General features: G+C 62.5%; 2 protein-coding genes across 2 annotated transcripts in view; one reads left to right on the plus strand and one right to left on the minus strand.

Moving 5' to 3' along the window:
• Window positions 1-2,706: 2,706 nt before the first annotated feature.
• Window positions 2,707-4,735, minus strand: PVALEF (parvalbumin like EF-hand containing). The gene is made up of 4 exons (XM_032617203.1): window positions 4,630-4,735; window positions 4,312-4,447; window positions 3,850-3,965; window positions 2,707-2,753 (listed from the first exon to the last, which is right to left on the minus strand). The coding sequence occupies exons 1-4, from the start codon at window positions 4,733-4,735 to the stop codon at window positions 2,707-2,709; spliced, it is 405 nt and encodes a 134-aa protein (XP_032473094.1).
• A 10,033-nt stretch (window positions 4,736-14,768) lies between these two features.
• Window positions 14,769-24,729, plus strand: part of AATK (apoptosis associated tyrosine kinase) — a 38,050-nt gene continuing 28,089 nt past the window's right edge. The window contains exon 1 of the mRNA XM_032617503.1: window positions 14,769-14,823. Coding sequence (XP_032473394.1) covers window positions 14,769-14,823 — 55 coding nt within the window. The remainder of the gene's footprint in view (window positions 14,824-24,729) is intronic.

The following is a 24,729-nucleotide window of genomic DNA, read 5'->3' on the forward strand; positions in this document are numbered from 1 at the left end:
TACTTGCTCTATCAGTTCCCAAGAGAAGAATGCTAAAATCTCTAACTGTGACTGTGCATCGTCTCTTTTTCATTTTAGTTGGCCGATTTTTGCTTTATGCTCTGAGGCTATGTTAGTAGGTGCATACAAATTTAGAGCTGTGTGTCTTCCTGGTGAGTTGACTGTTTATCTTTACAGACTGTCCCTCTTTGCCTAGCAGAGCTTCTGGCCTTAAAGTGTCCTCCATCTGATAGTAGCAGCCACACCAGCTTTCTATTTTTCTCTACCAGCCACAGACAATATGCAGATGAATGGGCACAGTCAGGTGTGGTCTGCATTGAGATGAATTTGGACCCTGGTCCAGAGGGATTACTTTTGCTCTGGTGGCAGTTAGGACAGGACTGGGCTGGCTGAGGCTGGGCTCCAGTCTCTGTGAGGACTGGCTTCATACTCCTGTCCTCCCTCCTCACTCCTAGCCCCATAGGACCCACAAGCAAAGACCCTCCTCCCTGGCAGGTACTGAACACCCAGGAGACTGCCGGACGCCCTCCTTAGCCACTCAGCGTCTCCACCAGTTGCAAACCCTGGCAGGGACCCTGTGCCAATGTCAGGCTCACTTCTTGGGTTTTCCTCTCTGGGATCTCAGAACCCATGTCCTTGATGCTTTGCTTGCTCATAATAGACAATAAATAGGCAACTCATATGGTATATTAGGGGATGCTAGTGCTATGGAGAGAATAGATTAAGGAGAATGCGGAATGCTGGGCAAGGTAGAGTGGAATGTGAAACAGGGCGGAAGGGTTGACCTCTTTGGGATGTAACATTTGAGGAAAATATAGGAGATGAGGGAGTTAGTCACACAGACAGATGTCTAGGGAAGAGCATAGCAGGCCCGGGAACATGCAAAGGCCCTGGGGCAGGGTGGTTCCTGGCTGGGGAGCAGTGGGGTGGCCAGTGTGGCTGCAGTAAGGGTGGGAGGGTCTAAAGTCAGGAAGCATGTGGGTATCCCAAGGACTTGGCTCTTCTGCATGAGAGGGGAGCCTCTGGAAAGTTCCGAGTGAAGCCACGGGTCTGACTTGTATTTTAAAAGGACATCTCTGGCCGTTATATTGAGAACCCACTGTTGGAAGGTAGAGGCAGGGAGGCCAGTCTGGGGGCCAAGGTGGTCATCTGGGCAAGAGCTGGTGGTGGCCCAGATGGTGGGGGAATGGGACTCTGGATGCATTTTGAGGGCAGAGCTAGTGGGATTACCTTGCAGGTGGGTGTGAAAGGGAGAGGAGCCGAGGATGGTGTGTGAGCTTGGCTCAAAGGCTGCTGCTCCTGCAACAGCCCAGCCTGGGGGCTCCTGAGAGCGGTGCCTTCACCCTGGGGTGATCCAGCCACCTTTGGCCCCTCCATCCTAGAGAGTCTGGAGTCCCGTGGCAGCTGGAGGAGGGAACCCATCACACGCACGTGGATGCAGGGGGCTGGGATGGGGGCCTAGTGCTCTCCCGGCTACCAGTCCCCAGGATGGAGTGGGAAGCACATCCACACCCTCTGTATGGTGACCACAGAGCTCCCGGCCTGAGCAGCAGAGGAACGACGCAGCCAACAGATGGGAAGACTGAGGGTGGGGCTGTGGGAGGAAGACGGGAGCTCAGCCTTGGGCACGTTAAGCTTGAGACGCCTCCATCACATGAAGCGGGGTGTCAGGCAGCCAGAATGGGCACAGGAGTCAGGAGTACAGGAGAGAGGTGCTTAAAGCACAAGAAGGGAGCCCACCGGGTGGGTGAGTGTGGCTGGCGCAGAGGCTGGGGCAGGCGGGTGGGGTTGGGGAGGACTCCTACAGGAGGATGAGCTTGGGGAGAAGGGGAGGAGGCCTCAAAGAGAGGGAGGTGGGGGCTTCCCTGGTGGTGCAGTGGTTGAGAGTCCGCCTGCCGACACAGGGGATGCGGGTTCGTGCCCCGGTCCGGGAAGATCCCACGTGCCGCGGAGCGGCTGGGCCCGTGAGCCATGGCGGCTGACCCTGCGCGTCCGGAGCCTGTGCTCCGCAACGGGAGAGGCCACAACAGTGAGAGGCCCATGTACCGCAAAAAAAAAGAAAAAAAAAAAAAGAGAGAGGGAGGGTTCTCAAAGACCGGGAGGAGGAGGCGAGGAGATATCAGCAGAGATCTGAGCCCTGGACACGTCCAGCCCGGAGTGCAGGGTGCAGGGCTGGTACCAGGACCCCTCAGAGGCACCCTGGGGCTGAAGCTGTCCCTGAGCTGTGGACTCCAAGCGGCCTAAGACCCAGCCTGGTGAGCAGCCTGCGCAGAGCCCAGAGGAGGCTGGGGCTGGGTGTGTGTCGGGGGGTAGGGGGTCTGGGCCCAGAGAGCACCATGCTGGGAGGTCAGATCCAGGAGGTGTCGGGGCTGGAGGGGGGACTGCCCTCTGAGGGTGCCCCCAGTGAGGCAGGAACAAGAAGGGGCAGAGAAGGCTGGACACACCCACCACCCGGTCTTCCATTTTCCCTCCTGCACCCCCCATGCCACCCTGCCCGCCACCTGTCGCCCAGAGACCCATGACCCTGCCCCTGCCCCAGCTGACGCTGCAACACCCAACAAACACATGGGCTGCGGTTCATTTAATGCTGTTTTTCTTCCATTTTCCTGCCTCAAGCTGCGTCCGCTCCCATGGCCTCCATGGGGCACTCGCGAAACCCACGGTGCCCCTTGGGGGATGCTCAGCCGGCTGGGGCTGGACGTGGTGCTACTTCTTCTTTGCAGTGTTCTCCTTTTTGATCAATTCAGAAAATTCTAGAACAGGAGACAGATTTCTAGTAAATAACCCCCTGGCTCGTGCCCCACCAAGCCCTGCAGGCCCAGCGGGAAGCCTCCGTTATGACGGGGCACCTCGCGGTCCAGGGGGGCCCTGCATCCTGCCCTCCTGAGTCCTGGGTGGGGAGCAGGAAGGACCGGAACTTGGCTGCCCGAGTGCCCCACACCGTTGTCGTGTGCCCTGTGCCCGGCCAGATTGGCGGTGGGGAGCTCACCCACCCTGGGTCTTACGATGAACCCTCAGCAGTTCCCCTCAGAGTCTCTGAGCTGGTGCTCCTGTGGTCATCATGCCTTCAGTGGGGAAACTGAGGCACAGAGAGGCTGCATCCTAAACAGACCCCTTGGCCTGGCTGCCCCTCTTTGAAGTCTTGCGACCACCCCACAAGTCAAGGTTTGCTGGTATTTGCAGGCAGCAAGTGGAGGCCTGGGGGGTGAGGACAGTCCCCAGTCTGTCTGGGGCTCTGAGCCTGTGCTTGCCTGTCCCCAGGGCCATCCTCCAGGCTTCGGGTCAGCATCTGGGTGGGTGGGCAGCAGGATGATGCAGACCCCAGGGCAGCCATGGGGAGCCTCAGGGAAGGCCTGCCCCACAAATGCCTTTCCTCCTGGGCGACCCCCTCCCGCCCGCTCAACTCACACACAGCTGTTGGCCCACCTGACCTCCTTCCACCTGCGTCCACCTCTGCAGCTCCTCAGGCCCTGGTCTCTGCCTCAAACCTTCCTCCCCATCTCGGAAACCCCCCATCTAATCTGCCCCCTTGACCTTCCCCAAAGCCGGCTTGGGCCACCTCTCTCCTGCTCAGAAACCTGCAGCAGCTCCCCTGGGCCTGGTGAAATGCCCAAGCCCCCTCAGCATCCCGGAGACTCAGACTCTCCATCTGTGAATGAGGATGATGGTGACCACCACAGGTGGCTGAAAGCTTTGGGGGATGGGGTCCCTGCCTGGCAGTGGGGAGCCTGGTCAGCCCTGCACAGAGACAGGCTCTGGACATGGGGCAAACTGAGTGCGAGTGATGGGCAGTGGGGGGCAGGAAAGTCCTGAGAGGTATCCCTGCCCCTCTCATGTCTGCTGCCCCACCTTCAAAGTCAATCCTCCCGTCCCCATCCGTGTCGGCTGCTTGGATCACGGCCTCAGCCTCCTCGTCCGTCAGTGGGGTGGTGGGCCCGCTGCTGGGGATGATGTGCAGGATGTACCTGGGGCCAGGGGTGGGCTTGGGTCAGGCCTGAGGGGGCATCTGGCTGGTGCCCAATGGTATACAAGGTACCTGCTCCCCTCTTTACAGCTGGGGAAACTGAGGCCCAGCTGGAGAGGGGTCTCTGGGCCTAGGCCCAGTGCTGTGCCCCTGGACCCTGTTTCTAGCCTGGCCCCATCTCCCACAAGGCCTGCTGGAGCCCAGTGGGGGTACCAGGTCTTCTGGGGTGAGCGTGGTAGCTGTAGGTCGGGGAGGGGGCCCAGGGCTCAGTACCCCCTCATCCCCAGCCACCACCAGGGAGGGGGCCCAGAGCTCAGGACATCCTGTCCCCGGCCATTGGCTGTTACTTGATCTCATTCCACTCGATGAAGCCGCTCTTGTCCTTGTCCAGGGTCTGGAAGGCCTTGCGGATGACACTCTCCTGCTGCCCCGAGGCCGGGAACTTCTGCATGTACTCGAAGAACTTGATGTAGTTGAAGGAGCCTGGGGATGACCGGGCGTGTCACCAGGGCCATCCGCCTCGGGGCTGGACTGCCAGGGCCTGGGCCCAGAGGGCGACTCCTGCCCTGCGGTGGGGGCTGCTGGGTCCTGTGCCCTCCCCCAGCCCAGGGGGGCTCCTGTGTCCACAGTGGGGCTGGCCCAGGGCGGGCGGGGGCGGGCTGTACCATGGTGCCTCATGTCGGTGGGCAGCAGGTCTATGTCCTTGTCCGACAGGGATGTGCCCATGGCCAAGGCCATCTTCTTCATCTGGGAGGAGAAGTCCTCGTCCATCCTGGCCCTGCAGGGGACAGGGAGCCGGCTCGGCGGGTGTGCTGGGCAGGAAAGGGTGCTCTGCCTGGACCCTGCCTGGTGCCAGCTCCTGGCCCTAGAGTGGGGACCCCAGGCACCCAGACCCAGGCGGGCCTCTGGCTGCAGAGGGTGGCTGGAAGGGTCAGGTTTCCCAGCACGCTGGGGCCCTGGCCTTGCAGAGGCCCTCGTGCCCAGGCCCTGAGGAAGATGCATTTGAGCCCTGCCTCTTGGTAGCTGGCCACCCTGAGGTGTTACCCCACTTCACAGAAGAGACCAAGACTTTGAGATGATAAGTGATAGACACGAAGTCCTTCACTCTGCTCGGAAGAGGCGGAGGAGGCGCTGCCTGACCCCTCAACGCTGCTGGGTAATTTCCTCTGTCCTTCCAGGCTCACCTCAAAGCCACCCCCTCTGGGAAGCCTTCCTGGTTACCTGAAGCACTACCTCCTCCTGCCGGGACTCAGGGCCCAGGGCCTTAGTCTCTCTCTCCCGGACCCCAGACCGGCGGGCCTTGGTCATCCTGGCTGGACACTAGCCGCCAGCTGGGAGGCACGCTACGCGCAGGCCAGCCTTGAGCCAGCCCTGGACTGGGCAAGGCCCAGACCTGCTCCAGCAGGATGGCCCCACCCCCTTCCCAGGCGCTCAGGAGGGCAGCCCGCTGTGCATCTGCCCTGAGGAGGTGCCCACAGCGGTGTCCCCCCTTCTTGGGGGTTCAGGCGGGAGCCACTGAGGCAGGCCGGGATTCCAGCTGGGCAGGTGGGGTCTGGGCATAGGGACCGGGCTGTCCCGTGCCCCCACACAGTGCCTTGTGACCTGCGGAGCTCTCGGGTTGCTGTCCCCAGGGTGGGTTGGGTTCTGGGGCTTGTGGCAGAGCAGCTATTTCAGAGGCTCGTTGGCCTTTTCTGAAGTTCACGGGGTGGTGAGCCTTCTGGAACCTACTCCCGCCGCCAGGGGAGGCAGCTCGGTGACCTGCGGGGCATAGCCAGCCAGGCAGTGGCCGGAGGCGGCTCCTTCCTCCCAGTGGAGAAGCCACGGGTCAAAGGTTGCAACTCAAGCTGCAGCGGAGGGGCAGGGAGGGCTGGATCCAGCCCAGGGCTGTGTCCTGCTTCCTGACCCTGGGCGTGCCCCCCAGCTGCACTGGGCCTCAGGCTTCCCATCTGTGAAATGGAGAGACCCCTGCCCGCCCTGCCCTGCCCCTTCGCAGGGTCATGCAAGGAGCCATGAGGGAAGGAGATGGTGGGGAAAGGGTGTTGGATCCTGTGGTGCATGTCATCCATAATGACAAGTCCCTGCAGCCAGTCCGGGAGGTGGGGTGGGGGTGGTCAGCTGGGATCAAGGGCAGGCACAGGCCTTGGAGGCCCAGAACAGACCCCACTACCCTGCATCCCATGGTGAGACCGTGATTCCCCTCTATACGCTGGAATCATGGGGTCCATTCTGGAGGGAAGGGATTCCCTGCCTGCCACTCGGGGCCTTGCCCAGGGCCAATGTCACCCTCTTTATGGAAGAGGGACAGGACCAAATTCCAGGCCAGGTCTGGCCAAGCCTGGGGTTGACATCCTGACTGCAGAGTGCTGTGGGCGCCCTGTGCTGGGCTGTTTACCACCCTGCTCCCACCCAGTTGCTCTCCGGGGCATCCCCCCACCCCCACCCCCCATGAAGGCAGGGGAGCCTGAGATCAGAGCTGGAGACAGCAGGAGAGGCAGGGCCTGGGCCTCAGGCCATGGTTGGTGTATTTATAGCACCTGGTCCAGGGCCTGGGATGGAGTCTCACTTGGCATACCTAGTCAGGGCAGGAAGAGGGGAGGGGGGTGGGGAGGGGGCTGCCTGGCACCTCCTGGGGTGCCCCCAACACCTGGAAGGGCCCTGCCCTCTTCGCCCTTCCCCCTGAGAAGGCTTTCCTCCCTCTCCTCCCCCCTCACTGCCTTCCATAGCCAAAGCTGGTCATAGCTTTAAGGCCTGGCTCCGCCCCGCCGCAGACCCCCACGTATGCCCAGTATTGCTGCATTCTCTGTGCCCCTTCCAAGGCTGGCAGGGCCCTCCCCTGTCCCCAGACCACTCTGGACCGCCCATGTGGCCCTCCTGGGTGCTGTGGTCTGCATCTAGCACCTGAGACTGAATCACCAACTTCAGATGCTCAGTGAGAAAAAGGCCTCATGGGCTGGAGGGAGGTGGGAAGGGGTGATGGAGGCCTTGGGGCCCCACTGGGACAGGGGCTGGGCATGTGGGCCCAGAGCTGGCTCAGCATGCCTGCCAGAGTTGGTGGGTCTGGGGGCCTTGGAGCCTCTGTTCTGCCAGGCCCTTCCCCCACTCAGCACTGGGAGCCCTGTTAGGTGGTCTCAGCCTCCCCCTAGTGACCCCAGCTTGCAGCCATGCTCTCGGAGGCCTGCCTAGGCACATGCGTGCACACGTGCCCACCCCTGCAGACCCACTTACCTTGGGGCTGCCCCTCTCCTTCCTCCTCTTTTTCTTCCTCTCCTAGACCTCCCTGGGGTTCCCCCAGCACCCAGGGCCTCCCCTTGTCCAGCGAAAGACGAGGCCCAAGCCCCTGCCATGCAGCTCGGGCAGCTCTGGCCCGGCTGGGTGCCCATACCACCCCTCCCCGGGCAGGGCTCACCTTCGCCTGGCTTTCTCTGAGGGCTCTGGGAAGGCGGGTCAGGCTGGGGGTGCTGAGAGGCTGCGGGGGCTCCAGCTTTTATACCTGCAGCCGATCGGCCTGTTTACATCTTGGGGCTGCAGCTGTCCTACCGCCTCTCCTGGGTACTCCAGCCTGGCACTGGCCGCCCCCAGGGGCTCGTTGGCACTTGGCACGTCCACACCGGGCTGGGCAGACTGACCATTAGCAGCGCCTGGCCTCCCCGAGCCTGGGGTGGGGGTAGGGAGAGTGATGACATTGCCGAGTGAGTAGACTTGCTATCTGTCGCAAGAGGTCCCACCCTGCCTGCTGGCCTCATGGGGGTGAGAAGGGGCGGCGGTCCAGGAGATGGCCCAGGGGGTACAGGCTGCCAGTGTGTCCGAGATGGCAGCAGAAGACTGGACGACTGGGCCTCCTCTGACGTGAAGTCAGGCTGGGCAGCTGTCCTTTGTCCCTTGGTCACTGTGGGGGGCTGGGAGCCATGCCAGGGCTGGCTGTCAAGGCAAGGGGAGGAGAGGGAGGTCTCCGTCAGGCAAGATGACTCCTGCAGGCACAGGGTGCAGGGCTGTGTGACCCCGGGCGGGGCTGGTCTCTCTCCCTGGGAAGGGCCCTCACAGGGCAGTCACCAGGGTGAGGACGGGGGACCAGAGAGGGACACATCACCAAGAGACCCCCCTGGCCGTGGCCCACCTGGAAGGGAACGGCTCACTGTCCATTCACTTTCTCGGCCTCAGTATTTTACAGAGTGGTGCCCCTGACGGTGCGGACGTCTGTGCAGCCTCTTTCCAGCCCTCCATCACCAGCTGTCCCCTGCAGGGGTTTCTGCCCCCGTCATTTTACATGGCGCTCCTATAGCTCTGAGATTGCTTTCTCTGCACAAAAGTTTATCATGTGTCGCCGCACTCTGCCATGACGTAAGACGGCTGTGTGTTAGGCCAGCAGGCTGAGGATGTTCTAGTAAGTTCCTTGACTGACCACCTGCTGCTGGACCCGGAGCAGGTCCCAGTGCTTTTCTTTCTTTCTTTCTTTTTGGCCATGCCACGCGGTATGTGAAATCTTAGTTCCCCGACCAGGGATCAAACCCGCGCCCCCTGCAGTGGGAGTGCAGGGTCTTAACCACTGGACCACCAGGGAAGTCCCAGGTCCCAGTGCTTTTGTCATCAGAGACACTGTGGGAGACCAGAGTGGGAGGACCAGGATGAATGATGGAAGTTTCCATGGTCCTGCCACGTTCCTCTTCAAAAGGGCTACCCTACAGATTTCCAGCCGAGGCTAGGTGCCCCGCGCCCCCTGCACACCCACACCTGCCCTGCACTCTGGTCCCCAACAGGCAGCAGGGACATCTCTCAACACGTCTGTCCATAGAGTTGAATGTTATCCGCATGAAAGGAGCAAGGCACCGACGCTCTCCAACACGAATGAGCCCTGACAGCCCCACAATGAGTGAAAAAAGGCAGTCACAAAAGGCCACATAGTCTGTGATGCCATTGGTATCAAATGTCCAGGAGAGGCAAATCCGTAGAGACAGAAAGCAGATTGGTGTTTGCCGTGGGGCTGGGGGAATGGGGAGTTACTGTTTAACGGGTACAGGGTTTATTTTGAAGTCCTGAGAATGTTCTGGAACAGACAGAGGTGACGGCTGCACAATATCGTGAATGCACTAAACGCTACGGAGCTGTGCACGTTAAAATGGCTTATGTTATCTGAGCACCCCCTCCGCCGGCACCTTCCAGAAGGCCCTATCCGTGCCCACCCCTGCCCAGGCCATGAAGCGAGGGCTGGGGAACGGGCGGGCGGGCTCCTGGACCAGCACCTGCCCGGAGCTGACAGACGGCCAGTCCCCTGGGCAGTCCCTCCCGTTTCATTTCGGTTCAGAGTTGGGCCGCCCCTCCTCTCCTGAAGCCCTGGCCCTAGCTTACCGGCCCCCCTCTGGGCTGAGCTGGCCTGGAGAGGCCACGGGGACCAGCTCACAGCTCTGGGGATACCATTGTCCCCTGTGCCCAGGCACGGCAGGCACTGTCCCCTTGGGACACTCTGGTCTCTCGGGCCCTCAAGGGGCTGGCACTGCCCCCCCCGGCCTGCCTGGAACAACTTCGCGGGAGGGGGGCGAGTGGGCTCTCGGCCCTCCTGCTGCAGACTGGAAACCCCTGCAGAGACCCGCAGCCCAGCCCTGCCCCATGACGTGAGTCCTAGACACCTAAGAGGAATTAGCTCTTCTTTTCCAGGGAGCTGTTTTTATATAAGGACAAAGCTCTTTCAAGCCACAGCCTCCTCAGAGCATGGCGTCTCCCCCTGGCTGGCTCAGAACGCCAGGCAGCATCTTCCCGTTCCTGGGGAGGCCGGGTACCCTTGGCAGGTGCACCTGCTCTGAGGTCTTTTTGGCAAATGCTGGAACCCCTCTCACCCCCACTTTGCAGAGCACAGCTGTGGTGGGTGGGCTTGTGGGGGAGAGGTTCGCCTGAGGTTGGGGCCTATCTGCGGGCAAGTTCGGGTGGGGGACAGCATTTCCCCTTGGCACCCCTCCCGTGCACACAGAAGTGGGGGTGGGGAAGCGTGATTACAACAAGGGACATCTGTTTCCCTGCCTCCACCTCAGGCCGGGACCACATCCCCGTGTAGCAGAAAGGAGTGGGCTGGGGAAGTCCGCTGGGGGGTGAGGTCCCGGCAGGCAGGGGGGTCCCTGGGGCCCTGCACTTTGGTGCCCAGCATGTGGGTTTGTGGGCTGAATCCGGGTCAGCCTTTCGTGCAGAAATGCTGATGCGGGTTATTACAGGAAGGATTCAAGAGGTGCTGGCCATCCCCATGGCCCTGCCCCTGTGTCCTTTACCACAAAAGATATGTCCATGTCCTAATCCCAGTACCTTGAATGGGAGCTTGTTTGGAAATAGGGTCTTTGCCGATGTGACCCTTAAGATGAAGTCACACTAGATTAGGATGGGCCCTAATCCAGTGACTGGTTCCTTATAAGAAGAGAGACACAGAGAAGAGTGAAAGGCCATGTGGCGACGGAGGGATACAGGCAGAGGTTGCAATGATATGGCCATGGGCCAAGGAACACCTGGGGCCGCCAGGAGCTGGAAGAGGCAGGGAGGGTCCTCCCTTAGACCTTTGGAGGGAGCCCGGTCCTGCTGACACCTCAGTTTTAGACTTCCAGCCTCCAGACTGAGAGAATCTATTTCTGTTGTTTGAAGCCCCCAGTTTGTGGTCATTTGTTATGGTCGCCCCAGGACACTCAACAGCCCCTTCCTGGGACCCTCTCATGCCCCCCTGCTTCCAGCCCTCTCTCCTACCGCTGTCTGCCCGACCCCCAGCCCACCGCCCCCTCTGATCCCCTTCCTGAGCCTCGGGTGAGGACCCAGGTAGGATGTAGGCCTGGGGCCTGGAGGTTCCTGGAGGGACACAGAGGCAGCTGTGTCCACCAGGTTGACCAGGTGCCTACCAGGGCTGTGACTTTAAGGGGCACCAGGCCGACAGGTGAGCCATCCAGAGCTTCTCTGGCCTCAGGCTCCAGATGGCTCACCACTGTTTCTGCTCCTGCCTTGATTCAGAATTGCGATATGTTGCTCATAACGGATTTTTCTCATTAATTTTGATTCTTTAAGATATTGCATTAAAATATTAGTTACCTTGATGACCAAGTTTGTTTTTGACAGCTTCATTGAGATATAATTCACGTGCTGTAAAGTTGGCCATTTCAGGGTGTCCATGTCATTGTTTTTAAGTATGTTCACAGGGTTGTGCAACCATCACCTCTATAAAATTCCAGACCATTTTCATCACCCCCAAGAGAGGCCCCGTTTTCCCCTTCTCTGGACCTCTGACAAGCGTCAGGCTACTTTCTGTCTCTGTGCATTTGAATAGCCTAGGTCTTTCCCATGAGTGGAATCCTATGGTGTTTGTCCTTTTGCTTTTTCCACCGAGCGCGTTTCCAAGGTTCATCCACGCTGTAGCGCGTGTCAGCGCTTCGTTCCTTTTCACTGATGGTAATATTCCCCTATATGGATCCACCACATTTTGTGTATCCATTCATCTGTCGATGGATGTCATTACTGAGTTTTTGGTGCCCTGTGGTGCCTCCCTCGCCTCACCTGAGCCCTGGTCTGGCCCCCATGTTGCTCCTGACCTGGGAGGCCTCGCCCCTCTGTCCCAGGGCCTTGGGCCCTCTTGGAAATCCTCTAGGCCCAGACTCCCTGGGGGTCGGCTCCTTCTGGGGAAGGTGCTCCCCCCCTACTACCCCTGGCTTGTCCTTGACTCCATATTGTCTTTCCTGAGGCTCCTGCCCGAGGCTTCGGTCGCCACAGGCCCAGGGTGCTCTCATGCCCGTGGAAGAGAAGCAGAGACGAGGCATCCCCACCAGCCTGGCCTTTGAAGGTGGAGGCACACCTGAGGCAGTGGTCGCTCCATGTGGGGCACCCCAGCCCTCACCACTGTCAGGCCTGGCCCCTGACCCGGCTATGTAGGACTCTGGGGCATCTTGCCTCCCTCCAGGTGGTGGGGCGGCGGGCACGTCTGCAGGGATCTCATACCACTCCGGGATAGGCAGAAACCAGTTCTGTAGGAGTCCTGGGGCAGGCTGGCCACTGGTCACCCCCAATTGGCAGGTCTACCCCTGTGAGCCCTCACCCCTGCATACCCTGACCCCAGCACTGGATAAGCCAGTTTCACGTGTGGGAGCTTTGCCCCTGGGGCTCAGGTTTCTACCTTCTCTGTCTTTTCTCACAGGTAAGTGTGTGTGTGTGTGTGTGTGTGTGTGTGTGTGTGTGTGTGTGTGTTGGGGACGGGTCCTTGGGTCCTGAGGCCGAGGAAAGAGCCCCATGCACTGAGCCTCTCAGCTCCACCCTTCCCAGGGCCCAGCACTCTGTCCTGTCTGTTTGGCCTTGTCATGCCAGCTGAGGGTTGGGCTCATGGCTGGCCTGGAGGTCTTGAACTCAGGGGACCCTGAGTCCAAGACAGCAGTTCTGTCCCAACCCCAGGAAGAGTGCAGATAAGCCCTCCCCACTAAATTCCAGTGCCAGGCTTCCTGCCCCCCACTGTGGTAGCCAGTGAGTGCTGGTGGCCGGCCACACACAGGAATCGCTGGCCAGAGGAACAGATCAATGGTGGAGGAACTCAGGGCACCTCTGCTTCAACGGTCACCACGGCAGGGGAGCAGCAGGGCTCCTGGGTCCAGTGAATCTCAGAGGACCCCAGTGCACGGGGGGAAGGTGTCACTCGGGTCAAATGGAGTGACAGTGCTGGACCTGCAGCCCTGGGTGGACTTCTCCTGCCCCACCTGGACCCTGGAGGATATCTGCAACCCTAACGCCCCCGAGATCCGGCCTTCTGTATGCCAGTGTGTGCACTGCGTGTGTGTGCACTGTGTGTGTGTTCACTGGTCAACCCATGTCACGGAGGTCTTCACAGAGGGTCTTCTGATCCTGGTCACTGAGGCTGGCCATGGTGGTGCTGAGAATCTGGACAGGGACAACTTAGGGCCACTGGTCATTTCCCTGCTTGTCCCTAGGGAGTCCCCCGGATGCGTCGAGGTCCAGGTGTCTGGGGCATCTTCCTGGTGGGCAGAGGCAGGGCCCGTGGTATGGGGGTGGGCAGTGTTGGGCTTTCCTCCTAGGTGGGGAGGGAAGACCCCCCCCCACTGTGGATCCAGCCCCCTCACACTGTGCACTCCTGGATCACAGCCCTCAGCCATCCTTGCGCCTGTGGCTGCTGCCCCTCCAGGCCCCTGGGATCTGAGCCCCTCTCACAGGCCAGGTCCTCTGCTGGCCACTCCCCTGTGGCTCCTTCCTCGTCAACAAGGCCTTTGGGGCAAAGCTGTTTAGAGTAGTGGCCACATCATCAGGGCCAGTAAGAAGGTTCTGGATGCCCCATGCTCCTCCACAGGCCTGAGGTTGCTGGGGCCACCCACGGCAGGGGACCCCGAAGGTCTGAGAGGAGAGGAGGCCCCTTCCTTTGCCCATGGGGGAACTGTCTACACGACGGGCCATCTTAGGTTAAAAAGGATGTGTCCTGGCATCCTCTCCTGAGGGCTGGCCCTCACCATCCTTTCTCTGTCCCTGGCCACCCCTGTTCCATTGATCCTTGCTCTTCCCCAAAGCCTTAGGAGCCCCTCCTGCCCCCACAAACCCCCTGCCTTCCAGCTGGGTCAGCCAAGCAGCTTTGCTCATCTGGCCGGAGAATGAATGGATGGACGTAGAGTGAGTGACCCAAGTTACATAAAACTCAAATCCTGGCTACATAGTAACTCTCTCCCCTAACCCAGGGGGTGGGGAGGGGACGATTCCCAGCCCCCTGCGCGCTCAGCCCGCCTGCCCTCCTGAAGCCGCCTCATCCACGCAAGATGGCGCGGCAGGGCGCGCAGCCGGCGGGGAGGGACGGTCCCTCGGTGCCCGGCGCCGCCGCGTCCGCCCTAAACGCCCGGCGCTGTTCCCTCCCGGGCGGGGGCGGCCGCTCCTTCTCCACGGTTGTCGCAGCGTGGCACAGGCGCGGGCGGTTTGGGCAAAAATAGCCCCCCCAACCCCGCCGGCGCGGGCGCCGCCCAGAGGGCGCGGGGCCGGACCCAAGCTGCCTCCGAAACCGGCGTGTGCAGGCCGCGTGCGGGGCCCCGACCCCCGCGTGACGGGGCCCGCGCCTCCGGGCCACCCAGCGCGCGCTTTCGTATTGCTCCTGCGTGCCACCGTGCCCACCCCCGCGCGCGCCGCCGCGCCCCCGCCTTCCCGCTCCTCCCCCCCACGCCTCTGCCCACCCCCGCGCCTCCAGGTGCCCCCTCCCTGAGTCTCCGTCCCTCCCCCACCCCCGCACTTTTCGCCTCCGAGCACCCCTCCCCCACCCTCCGTGCCCCCGAGCCTTCGGGTCTCCCATCCTACGTCTCTTGAGCTCCCTCAGTATCCCCCTCCCCGCCCCCTTCCCCCCGCACCTTCCGCCTCCCAGCGCCCCCCCATTCTCTGTGCCACCCCCGCGTCTCCGGATCTCCCATCGTGCGTCCCTGTGTCCCCTCGTGCCTTCGTGCCCCCCCACGTCTCCGTACCCCCCCAGCCTTCGGGTACCCCCACCGCGCGTCTCCGTGCCCCCCCAGCCGTGTAGAGAGCACCCCCTGCGCGCGCGCTCCCGCCGGTGTTTTCGGACTGCACCAGCCCGGGAGCCCCGCGGCGCCGCGGCCGGCCGGGGGAGGCGCCTCGTCTGTCGCCGCCGCCCGCACACGCACCGGCACCCGCACCCGCACCCGCACCCCGCCGGCCCCGCGGCTGCGGCTGTGGGCGCTGGGCGGGCGCGGCGGCCAAGGCGCGCTCGCACCTGCGGCGGCCGGGTGATGGCGCGGCGCGGGCCGCGGGCGTCCTGAGCGCAGCGCCCGCCGGGGGATGCCAAGACGCGCTGCTGGCCCTGGCCATGTCGTCGTCCTTCTTCAACCCCAGCTTCGCCTTCAGCTCTCACTTCGACCCCGGTGAGTCCCCTGGCCGCGCCCCTTGCCAGCCCTCTGCGGCCGCCCCTAACCTGCCCGACTGCGGACATGATGCTTCCAGAGCCCCTGGTTTCCTATTTTGCATGGAAGTTAACCCTTTCCCCACTCTGAGTGGAGCCGCAGAAGGAACGGCTTTCCCCGCAGGACCCCCTGGAAGCCCGGAGGTGGGCAGGCCTTGGGGCTGGCACCTGCACGGCTGAGGCCTCCAGCAGCGGGGGTGGGCAGTGGGGGCACTGCCCCTGTCTCTGTGGAAGCTTCCGTCTCAGGTAACGGGCAGGAGGGCCCGTGTTGGCCCCAGGTGTCCAGGGGAGGAGGTGGCCAGGTCTAAGGGCCCCTGGGAGGTGTGGGAATGTCGCCCCCCCAGGCCCAGGTGACCATGGCCCCTTGTGGATCTATGTTCTTAGCATGGGAGGCATCTCCCCAGGCTGGGAGCTGGTTCTGGGAAGCCCTGCCAGGCCACCCAGTCGCCCGCATGGGGAGGTGGGAGCAGTGGTCAACCCACAGGACAGAGCCCACTGAGCAGAGGCTCGGAAGAGATGGGCCTCAGTGGATGCCCAGGCCCTCCGAGCAGGGAGAGGCCCAGGTGGCGCTGTCAAGCTGGCTGCAGGGGGCGTGGGGCCAGGCTGGCGGCCCTGGCAGCCTGTTTACCCATGGCTGCCTGACCTCCTGGCAGCTGTGGGCGGCCGTGGTGGGCAGATGGACCAGGGGCAGCTGGAGGCCCGCATCTGTCACCAGGAGGTGTAGGCTTTCTTCCCTCTGTCTTCACTGGCCTCACCACCCTCTCCTTGGCCCGAGTGGGAGATAAACCCCTGCCCTGGAGCCTTGGCCGAAGGGTCCAGAGTCCTACCCACATGTCACTGGGGCTCTGGCGCAGCCTAATCCAGCCAAAACAAAGCCGGGTGAGCACGTGACGGCCTCTCCTGGGTCTCCCTCCCTGGAGTAGGGTCCAGTTCGTGCAGTGATGCACACGGTCCCCTGGGTACGGCCCCATCTGAAGGCATTTGCTCTTGGGGGAGGGGACCTGACAGCAGGTTCCTCTGCTGGGCTTAGGGTGTGGGTGTCACGCTCAGAAATGACTTCCCAAGGCGACTCCTGGAGCTTGGAGAATGTGGAGTCACCAGTGGATGGCCCAGAATCTGGCAGCGACAGCCCTGGCTGGGCTCTGAGGGCGGGGGCTGGAGGTGGCCCTGCTGAGCAGTCCCAGGCCCAGACAACCTTTAGGGACACGTGTCCTGCTGGCTCTGAGCCGGCGCTCCATGCAGTGTGGCTGCTGGGGAGTGAGGGTCCAGCCTTGGAACCGTTGGCAGTGTGGCGGGGTGTGTGCCAGGACTGACCCAGGGTTGGCGACGCCCTCCCCCACGCCCTGCCTCTTGCACTCTTTGTGGGGCCCAGACTTGCCCTGTGTGGGTTCAGTACCCTCCCCCCACCACACACACACCCCGTGTGTCCCAGCACGAGACCCTTCCCCCATCTTAGAGAGACAGCTGAGCTTGGCTCCTCTTGCAAGTGTCCCTGTAAACAGCTGTGATCAATGTAATTATAATGTGTCAGTTTAAGGACTTAGGAGGGAAAAAAGTTGTCAGGAGGCAAGGGGAGATCATCTGTTTGCAGGTGGCGTGAAGGGGAGAACTGTGCCCCACTGTGGGAGGGGCCACCCTGGATGGTGGAAATGGGTTGCTGGCTGGGGTGCAGGGCTCTGTGCTGGCCCCCACGTGGGCATTAGGGAGGGGGTGGGGTGGGGTCCGCTGCCCTCCTGCTAAATGCCCAGTGTTCAGAGCCCAGCTCCCACTCCCTGGAGTCTCCCCCGCCCACCCTTGCCTTCCAGAGTCTCAGTTTTCTCACCTGTAAAATGGAATAGCTGTGCCTACCCCAGGCTCAGTTAGCAGTTAAGCGCCTGGTGAAAACTTGACTCTCAATGAGCAGAGACTGCTCTTATGGGGGGGGGGGCGGTGTGGAGACAAGGCCACAGTGGCATGTGGCTTTCCTGTCCTCAAAGTGGGGAGAGATGGTTCTTTTTGAAGTTGGCTCCTGTCTAAGGGGGGGACCCTGCTCGGGGTCCACCAAACTCGGAGGGCAGGGGACAGTCGTGTTTGTGGCTGTCTCGGAGTTTGTTTCTGTGGTCACTCAACACTCAGGGATGGACAGAGGGGCCTGGCCCGGGCAGAGGGTCCTCACAATGTCACCAGGCCAGATCTGCTGCCTACTGCCAGCTCTGTGTCCGTCGTGGATCCTGTGGCAGTTCTCCACATAGGTGGTGAAAATGGTGCGGTTATGTAGAGAGTGACAGGAGCTGAGTTTGAGGCTCAGGCTGTAGGCACACACTTGAGTGAGGCCTGGGGGCTGGGGGACCTCATTTAAACTCCTCTCCTGCTTGGGCCACCACCACCTATCAGATAAGGGCAGGGCAGGCCACTGGAGGGGGCCAGGCCCAGCATGTGCTCCTGGGGCGATGGGCCGGCGCAGGTGGGCATCCGGAAGGGCTGCCTCCTCAGGGGTCCAGCTCTTCCTTAGGATGTGGGTGACCCTGGGGGATTTCTGGGCAGTCACAGCCCTGTGACGTCAGCACTGTGTGGCCTTGGGCCAGTCACTCAACCTCTCTGAGACTCAGCCCCACATAGGTGAAACCTCACTCTGGGGAGACCGGGTGGTGGGGTATGGAAGCCAAGAGCTGAGGGGTGATGAGGGTGCCACGTGGGAATTGGGAGCACCTGGGTTTGGCTGGTGGGGGGAAGGTGTGGCTTCTAAGGGGCGGGGCAGGGGGTTGCCTCTCCTGCTGGAATGCTCTGAGGCAGGGAGCTGCCCTTGTTTCTTACCCTCTCCGGGCCCGGGTGGACTGGGTACAGCCCAGGCCCTCAGCAGGTGCCTGCCAGGTGTAGGCCTCAGTCAGAGCTCTGCAGTCCTGAGCCTGGGGGCCTGGAGCTTCTGAGGACCCCGTGGGGCAGGTAGTGGACCAACCCCTCCCTGATCCCATGGCCCTCTCTATGCCTCTGTTTCTTAATCTGTAGGTGGGCATTACTGTGGTGTCCCCTCCTGAGGGTCACATGTGGGTGACTGGAGCGCTGGGTGAGGGTCAGTCCCCAGGGAGCACCACTCAAGGCTGACCCTGGGGCAGGGGTCACCGTGGACCATTTGGCGGGACCTGGAGTTTGGGGAAGCTCGTGGAAGACAAGGCAGCCCCCAGCCTCTCGGTCACATGCTTCTGCCTGCCTACGTCCTCGTCCTGCGCCTGGCCCCCCTGGGAGCCGGCTCACCGGCGTTAATGTGTGCGAGGTGCCAGCTCAGGGCTGGGCATGCCCGGGCCGTAGGGTGAAGGTGTCGCTGGGGGACAGGGCGCAGGGAGGGCATTCCAGCTGGGCCTGGTCTATCCTGCACGGGGACGGGTGCGCTTGGGGACTTGAGGACTGAGAGGCCCCCAGGAACGGGCTTTTGCAGCCCTGGGGGTCCCTCTCTCTGGCTGACGGACACGTGTTGGCAGTGGTTCTTGAACTTGGTGGCCCACCGCTCGCTGGCTGCTGCCCACGGGGCCTAGCTGAAGGCAGATGCTGCCTGACACAACCCGCACCCCGTCCCCTCCACCAGGCCCTCCCCGGATCGACTCAGGCTCGGGGGAGAGGGGCGTCAAGGGCCGGAGTGTTACTCCCTCCCCGCGCCCCGAGAAAGGCTGGCCCCAGGGTGGAAGCTGTGGCTCTTGGGCTGAGTCTGGGGGTATGGGCCAGCTCAGGGCAGGAGGGAGGTCACAGTCCTCCCCTGGGCAGTTTCTTTGCATTCTAGCACATTCTCCAGCCTATGCTCTTCTCACAAAGGGGCTGCTTCTCCCTCACGCTGGGTAGCTTTACACGCGCCGGTGCCCGGGCTCACGCAGGCACTCACACACGTGAACACACACGAGTGCGTGCACGCTCACAGATGCCTTCACCTGTGTGCGAGCCTGGACTGGGCCGTGGGTGCTGTGGTCTCCTGCGGGGGGTGGTCAAGGTCATGGCTGAGGGGAGCCAGACCCCCGCCCCACCCTTGGCCCTCAGCCTCACCCCTGCTCTCATTTCAGTTGATGGGCTGAGTCACCGGGTCCCGGTGGCCTGAGGCTTGAGGAGCCTGGAGCCGTCCCTCTCGGTGGCTGGCCCTGAAGGACTGCCCCACTGTCACCGGCCACCTGCAGTCACTGCCCTTGAGCAGGTCCACCCATTCTCCATCCTCCTCCCTGTCCTCCACCTTCCCCAGGTCAAGGGCTCATGGGTGGAACAGCATCCCCCCAAATTCATGTCCACCTGGAGCCTTAGGATGGGACCTAAGTGCATTTGAAGCTGTAATAAGTTAAGATGAAGCCATCCTGGATTAAGGTGGCTTAATTCCATGGCTGGGTCCTTACAAGAGAGCAGGGGGAGATTCAGGAGGGAGGAGGATGTCCCATGCCACATGACAATGGAGGCAAAGCTGGGCTGATGCAGCCACGAGCCAAGGAAGGCCTGGGGCCTCCAACAGCTGGGAGAGGCAGGAAGGGTTGTGCCCCGGAACCTCTGGAGGGAGTGTGGCCCTCATACAGGACGTCCGGCCTCTAGAACGTCAGACACTCCATGTGCATTAAGGCCCCAGTTTGTGGCACGTTGCGATAGCTGCCCCAGGACACTCCTGCAGGGCGGCTCTGAGCCCCACGGGGCCTCATCTGGGGCCGAGCCTGCCTCTGCCTTGATGCCAGCCTCCATCTCCTCTGTGTAAACTGGGACAGCCCTACCCACCTGGACATGTCTTTGGAGGAAAGCAAGGTAACACGTGTGTAGGCGCCTCAGAACACGCGAGTTCACTGGACCGCAGTGATAGGAAGGCAGCTGTGGCCCAGGCCAGTAGCCCTCATCTGGGCACCTTGGGGCCTCGCTCTCGGCGTCCAGCTGCGTCTTGCAGAGGAGCCAGCACCAGCAGGACAGGCGGCCCGTGGCCTCCCCTCCCCCAGCAGAGGAAATGAGGGCAGCGGACGCCGGGCCAGAGCCAGCTCCCAGGCAGCCTGTCTGGCCTGTCGCAGTAGGCAGCGTCCCCGCCGGGTCCCTGCCTTCCTCAGCCAGGGTCAGCCTGGGGGGCAGGGGCCAGGGTGCCCTGGGGTCAGGGAAGGTCTGCTGAGGGTGACTCTGGAGTTAGCAGTTGGAGCCGCGCGGGAGCGGCCGCCAGAGCTAGGTATGTGGGGGTTTCTGGGAGGGTGTGGGCTCTCCCACTGCCAGCCCTGGGGCCAGGCATGAGCGGACAGGGGCTCGTACTCGCGAGGTCCCCAGCCCCTGCCCTGGCTCTGCCAGAGGAAGTGGCAGGACAGGAATGGGCAGGGCCAGGGCAGTGGGTGGTTCTGGGCAGCCTGGGGGTCACTTGCCACAGAGGGTGTGTGAGGTGGGGCAGCGGGATGCTGGCCGGCATCTGGAGGCTGGGGCGGGTCCCCGGTCGCCTCTCACGGTGGGATGTGGCAGGTGGTCGCTTGTAGAGGGATGTGTGGTGACTGTGTAATGGGCTGGTGGCTGTCTGCGTGGAGCTGCCTGTAGTCCCGGGCAGGTGGTTCGGCTCCACTTGCTGTGAGGCCCACCTGGCTGTCTGGGCACCCCCCTGGGAAGAAGGAATCCCACTTTTGGGGGACGCCACCCACACAGTATGCTCATAGGAAGGAGTCTGGCTGGTCGCGCTCGGCCTCATGCCCGAGGTCACTCCTTGTTGACAGCGAAACAGCAGGTTCTCTGCCCAGCCATCGACAGATACTGCCTTCTGCCCAGCTCCAGGCATCCCAACGCCGTCTCTTCCCTCTTTTTCTGACAGCTTTATTGAGATATGATTCACGTACCGTATGATTCATCCATTTCAAGTGTACACTTCAGTGCTTTTTACTGTATATATAGAAGTGTGCGGCCATCACCACTATTTCAGAACACTTTTGTCCCCCTCGTGCAAGCCGCACACCCGCCGGCAGCCCCTCGTGTGCTTCCTGTCTCTGGAGATCGCCTGTCTGGACATTTCCTACCTGCAGGCGTGCAGCTCAGGGTTGTCTGTGTCTCTCTCCATGGGCCCTCCGTTTTCTATCACTGGAACACAGGGAGTGGGCCTGGGTCTGGGGGCAGCTTTCGTGGATGCTGAGGGCTGGGCCACCACACGCAGGCCCTTGCCCAGCACTCAGCATTGAGGCCCTGCTCCTGCAGTGCCACAGCGTGACTCGCCTTTTCTGCTGCCTGACGCCCTGGGTGCCTTTCTGGGGGCTTGCTGGCCATTTGAAGTCGTCTTCTGGGATTCCCCGTGTGAGCCAGGCCTGCCCGGCTGTGGGTGGTATTTATATGTTCTGGAACTGAGGTCAGAGGTGTGCATCAGGGCTGATGCTTTCACACCTTAGCCGTCTCACTGGTCTGGGGCAGGGGATGCAGGCACCGCTGGGGCGAGTCTTTCCCGACCCCCGTGCTCAGTGGCGTCAGGTTGGTGGCTTGAGACGGGCTGTGGTGGGAGAATTTGCGCCCCAGGAGCCTCCAAAGCCTCCACGTCAGAAACCTCCTCCGTCTCTTTCTTCCAGAGAGCCGGTTGTTAAGCATTACCAGGGGTGTAGGCCAGCTTGTTAATCCCAGGAAGCCGCCTGGAATCCTTTTGGCATGAGGCAGGCATCCTCAAGAGGCAGTTTCTGGCCCCTGGGGATGAATGACCCAGAGGGATGGCCGAGCTCCCTCTTGGGTCACTCAGCCCTGGAGGGAGCCCCTGGCTGGGGCCTGCTCAGGGAGGGTGGGGCCAGGGCTTGCACAGTCCTGCCCCTGGCTGAGGCCACACCTGACCTGAGCCCTGCCCCTGCTGCCCCAGCCCACCTCACCCCACTCTCTGCCTGCACTGGGTTCCAGGCAGAAACTTGGAGGCCAGGATGGCAGGAAGTTCTGGGCTTGGGCTGCCCTCCCGCCCCTCAGCAGCTGGTGCTGGAGTGGGAGCCAGTGCATCGGATTCTGCTTTATTTTTCCTTCTTGTGATGGGCGGCCCTGCAAGTCCTGTCTGAAACTGACTGGCTGCAGTGCTTCCTGGGTCTAGCCGTGCATCTGTAGGTTTTCTCCTGGGTGGGTCTGAGCCTGGCTGCCTCCGGCCTCTGCACAGCTGCTCCCCCCATGCTCCCCCGCCCATGCTTGTGAGAGGGACTCATTCATCCAGCTCAGTACCCCTCAGGGCGACCCCGTGCCCAGCAGGTGTCAGGGCAGGGTCCTCAGATGAACAGGGTGGGCAGAGGGGGTCACCCTCAAGCCCCTGCAGGGAGTGGGGGCCGAGGGACGTGCAAGCCGTGGAGGGACCGGCAGACGGAGGCTGGGGGCCAATGAGAGGCCGTTTGTGTAGGGGAGACGGTGTCAGTGGGAGCGGCCCCGGGAGCGGAGAGATGGGACTGCAGTGCCCGTGTTTCCCTGTTCTCACCCAGCCACCCCCCACCCAACCACTCCTGCTGTGTGCCTTGGGCTGCTCGGTCACCAGGGCTTGGGGGGCCAGGGCTGAGGACATCCTGCGTGCCCACCCTGCCCCAGGACTAGCCTTGGGGTGGGTCCTGGGGCTCCTGGGAAAGAGTCAAGGGGCCTCTGTTGGTGGTGACCAGGCTGGCCTTGTCACACGCCGGCAGAAGGGGTGTCGCTCATTGGTGCTGAGCTCGTGGCACTTCTGTTGCTGCTCTACACGGCGACTGTGTTTATGTCCAGCGCTGGTCCTGGCCTGAGGGGGACCGGGCTGGGTGTCCAAACCCATACTGCCAGCATGTCTCCTGGCGTGAGAGAGTGCGTGCGATGTGTGTGCTGGGAGTGTGTGAGTGTGAGCATGTGTGCAGGGGTCTGAGTGGGGGTGAGGATGTGGGAGCGTGTGTGTGGGAGTGGGTGAGCCCACGTGTAAACATATGAGTGCACCTGTGTGAGGACATGGGGACGTGTGTGTGAGTGTGTCCCCTCTCTGGTTCTCCGGGGGGAGGCCCAGGCCCCCGGCTCTCCCCTGCCGCTGGGCAGTGAGAGCCCTCGGGCTCCCCTCTTAGGCTCTGGGTGATGGTGTAGTTCCTGACCCCCTGTGGACGGCAGGAGGGGGGATGACACCCCCCTCCGACCACGCCGACCGTCCAGCCACCTGCCAAGGGTCTGCGGTCCGGGGTCGGGGAAAGAACCCTCCTGTGTAGGCGGCTGCTGTGACCCCTGTGTCCGTGGGGGCCTTGCGGGGGGGGCCTCCCAGCTGCTTGTTTGTGTGTCCGTGGACTTTGCCGGGTCTAGGTCCGTCACTTCAGGTTGACACTTAAGCCGGCAGAATGGCTGCGGCCACACATTTGAGCTTCCCTCCCCCGGAGGCAGCGCCCTCCACCTTCCAGCCCTCCCCTCAGTCCTTGGGGTGCAAGACTGTCCAGGATGCCTGCTTGCTGGCCCCTTTCCCCCAGTGATGTCCTCGGCCCCATGCGGCCCCAACGCCGTCTGTACTCCACGCCGCAGGTGGCATCCACACCTGTCTCTGTACATTAGGACATCCAGACTGCAGGTAAAGAGGTTTGGAAGGTCCTGGGGTGGGGGCAGTGGGGCGCAGCCTCCCCACGCAGACGTGTCTCGGGCCCCTCTCACCTGCCGGGGTGGAGCCTAGGCGGCTGCGGAGGTGGGATTGCTGCACCCCTGCCCAGAGCTGCGTTCTGAGGTGGTCAGGGTGAGCCTGGTGGGGTGGCGGGCTGGGACTGAGAGCCGTCCGTGACTGCCCCCACCCAGCGCCAGCTCCTGGGATGGGGGCATCCTGCAGCTGCAGCTTTCATCCTGGGAGGCCCACGGGGTGGTGGGTGTGCCGGGGCCCGAGCGACCCCTGCATCCGAGCAATCAGGGCTCTGATATCAGTCACCAGCGTCCTTTCATTTCTCTACTTGACCTCAGAGATTTGGGGGAGGAGTGAGGACATGGGCCTGGGTCCTCCAGGATGGGGTGGGCCTGGGTCCTGCCTGGGAGGCGCCACACAAGTCCAGTGACCTGCTTCCCTTCCTCTGCCAAGAGGATTCTGTTCCTCTCCAGGGGAACTTCTATGTCTGGGCCTTTGGGCAAACATTTGCCAAGAAACTCCGCCCCAAGGGCCCCTCAGCGCTGGGTCCACCTTCCGGATGGTTCATGGGGGTATGAATGCCCCTCCTACTTGCCCTCTGTCCCGGGAAGCCCCAGACTCTTGCCACTGGCCCCAGCTGCGGGCTGGGAGGTGGGAGTATAAGGGACAGATGAAGGGCCCCTGGAGGCCTGGGCACGCAGAGCTCTGCCCCTCGTGCTGTCCGCTCACCTCGGCCTCGTAACTCAGAGACGCCCGCCCAGGTTGCACAGCTTCTTCCTGCACAAGATCCTGTTTGCATCGCCGGGCGGGCTTGTTGGGCAGGGGCACTGGTGCCAGGATGCCCTCCGATGCCCTGCCAGGGCCCCGCCCCAGGCCTGCTGGTGACCCCGGGTGTGAGCCCCTGTCGGCTGCATCCGCACCAGGCAGGCCGGCTGGGGCACTGGGAATACCAGGGGGCGTGGCTGTCTCGCTCGGAGCCAGGCTCACTGCCTGGGCTGGGTGGGGCCCCTCGGAGGGCCTGGTTGCCCCCACTGGAACCGCAGGCCAGTGGGGGCTGGGCCGGCTGTTCTGTGTCCTCATGTGGTGCCGTGGTGCCGTGGGCTTCGGTGTGAGCCACGGGACCAGCTCCTCAGGGCCTCAGAGCCTGTGGCCGGCCCTGGACTAGGTGCGGTACGAGGTGGGGGCACGCAGGCGGCTGCCAGGCGCTCAGAACAGCAGTTTTGGCTGTACTTGGGGTGGGTGACCCCGTGGGGGTATTCGAGGCTACTCGGCCACAGCAGGGATCTGAGACCTCCCCTCCTTCCACAGGGGAACAAGTTGGGGGCCAGGAAGGGTGCTGGGCCCTGGTGGTAGGTGGGCACAGGGTGGACG

Source organism: Phocoena sinus, chromosome 20 (genome assembly GCF_008692025.1).
Source record: "Phocoena sinus isolate mPhoSin1 chromosome 20, mPhoSin1.pri, whole genome shotgun sequence".
Lineage (NCBI taxonomy): Eukaryota > Metazoa > Chordata > Mammalia > Artiodactyla > Phocoenidae > Phocoena > Phocoena sinus.

What these genes read in the sequence shown, in the direction of transcription:
- PVALEF (XM_032617203.1), bottom strand. Translation starts at nt 4,735, where the DNA reads ATGGACGAGGACTTCTCCTCCCAGATGAAGAAGATGGCCTTGGCCATG. An exon ending in CACCGACATGAGGCACCATG is followed by an intron (nt 4,448 to 4,629) that starts GTACAGCCCGCC and finishes GGTCATCCCCAG; the next exon opens with GCTCCTTCAACTACATCAAG. An exon ending in CGGGAGGATTGACTTTGAAG is followed by an intron (nt 2,754 to 3,849) that starts GTGGGGCAGCAG and finishes CTCCTGTTCTAG; the next exon opens with AATTTTCTGAATTGATCAAA.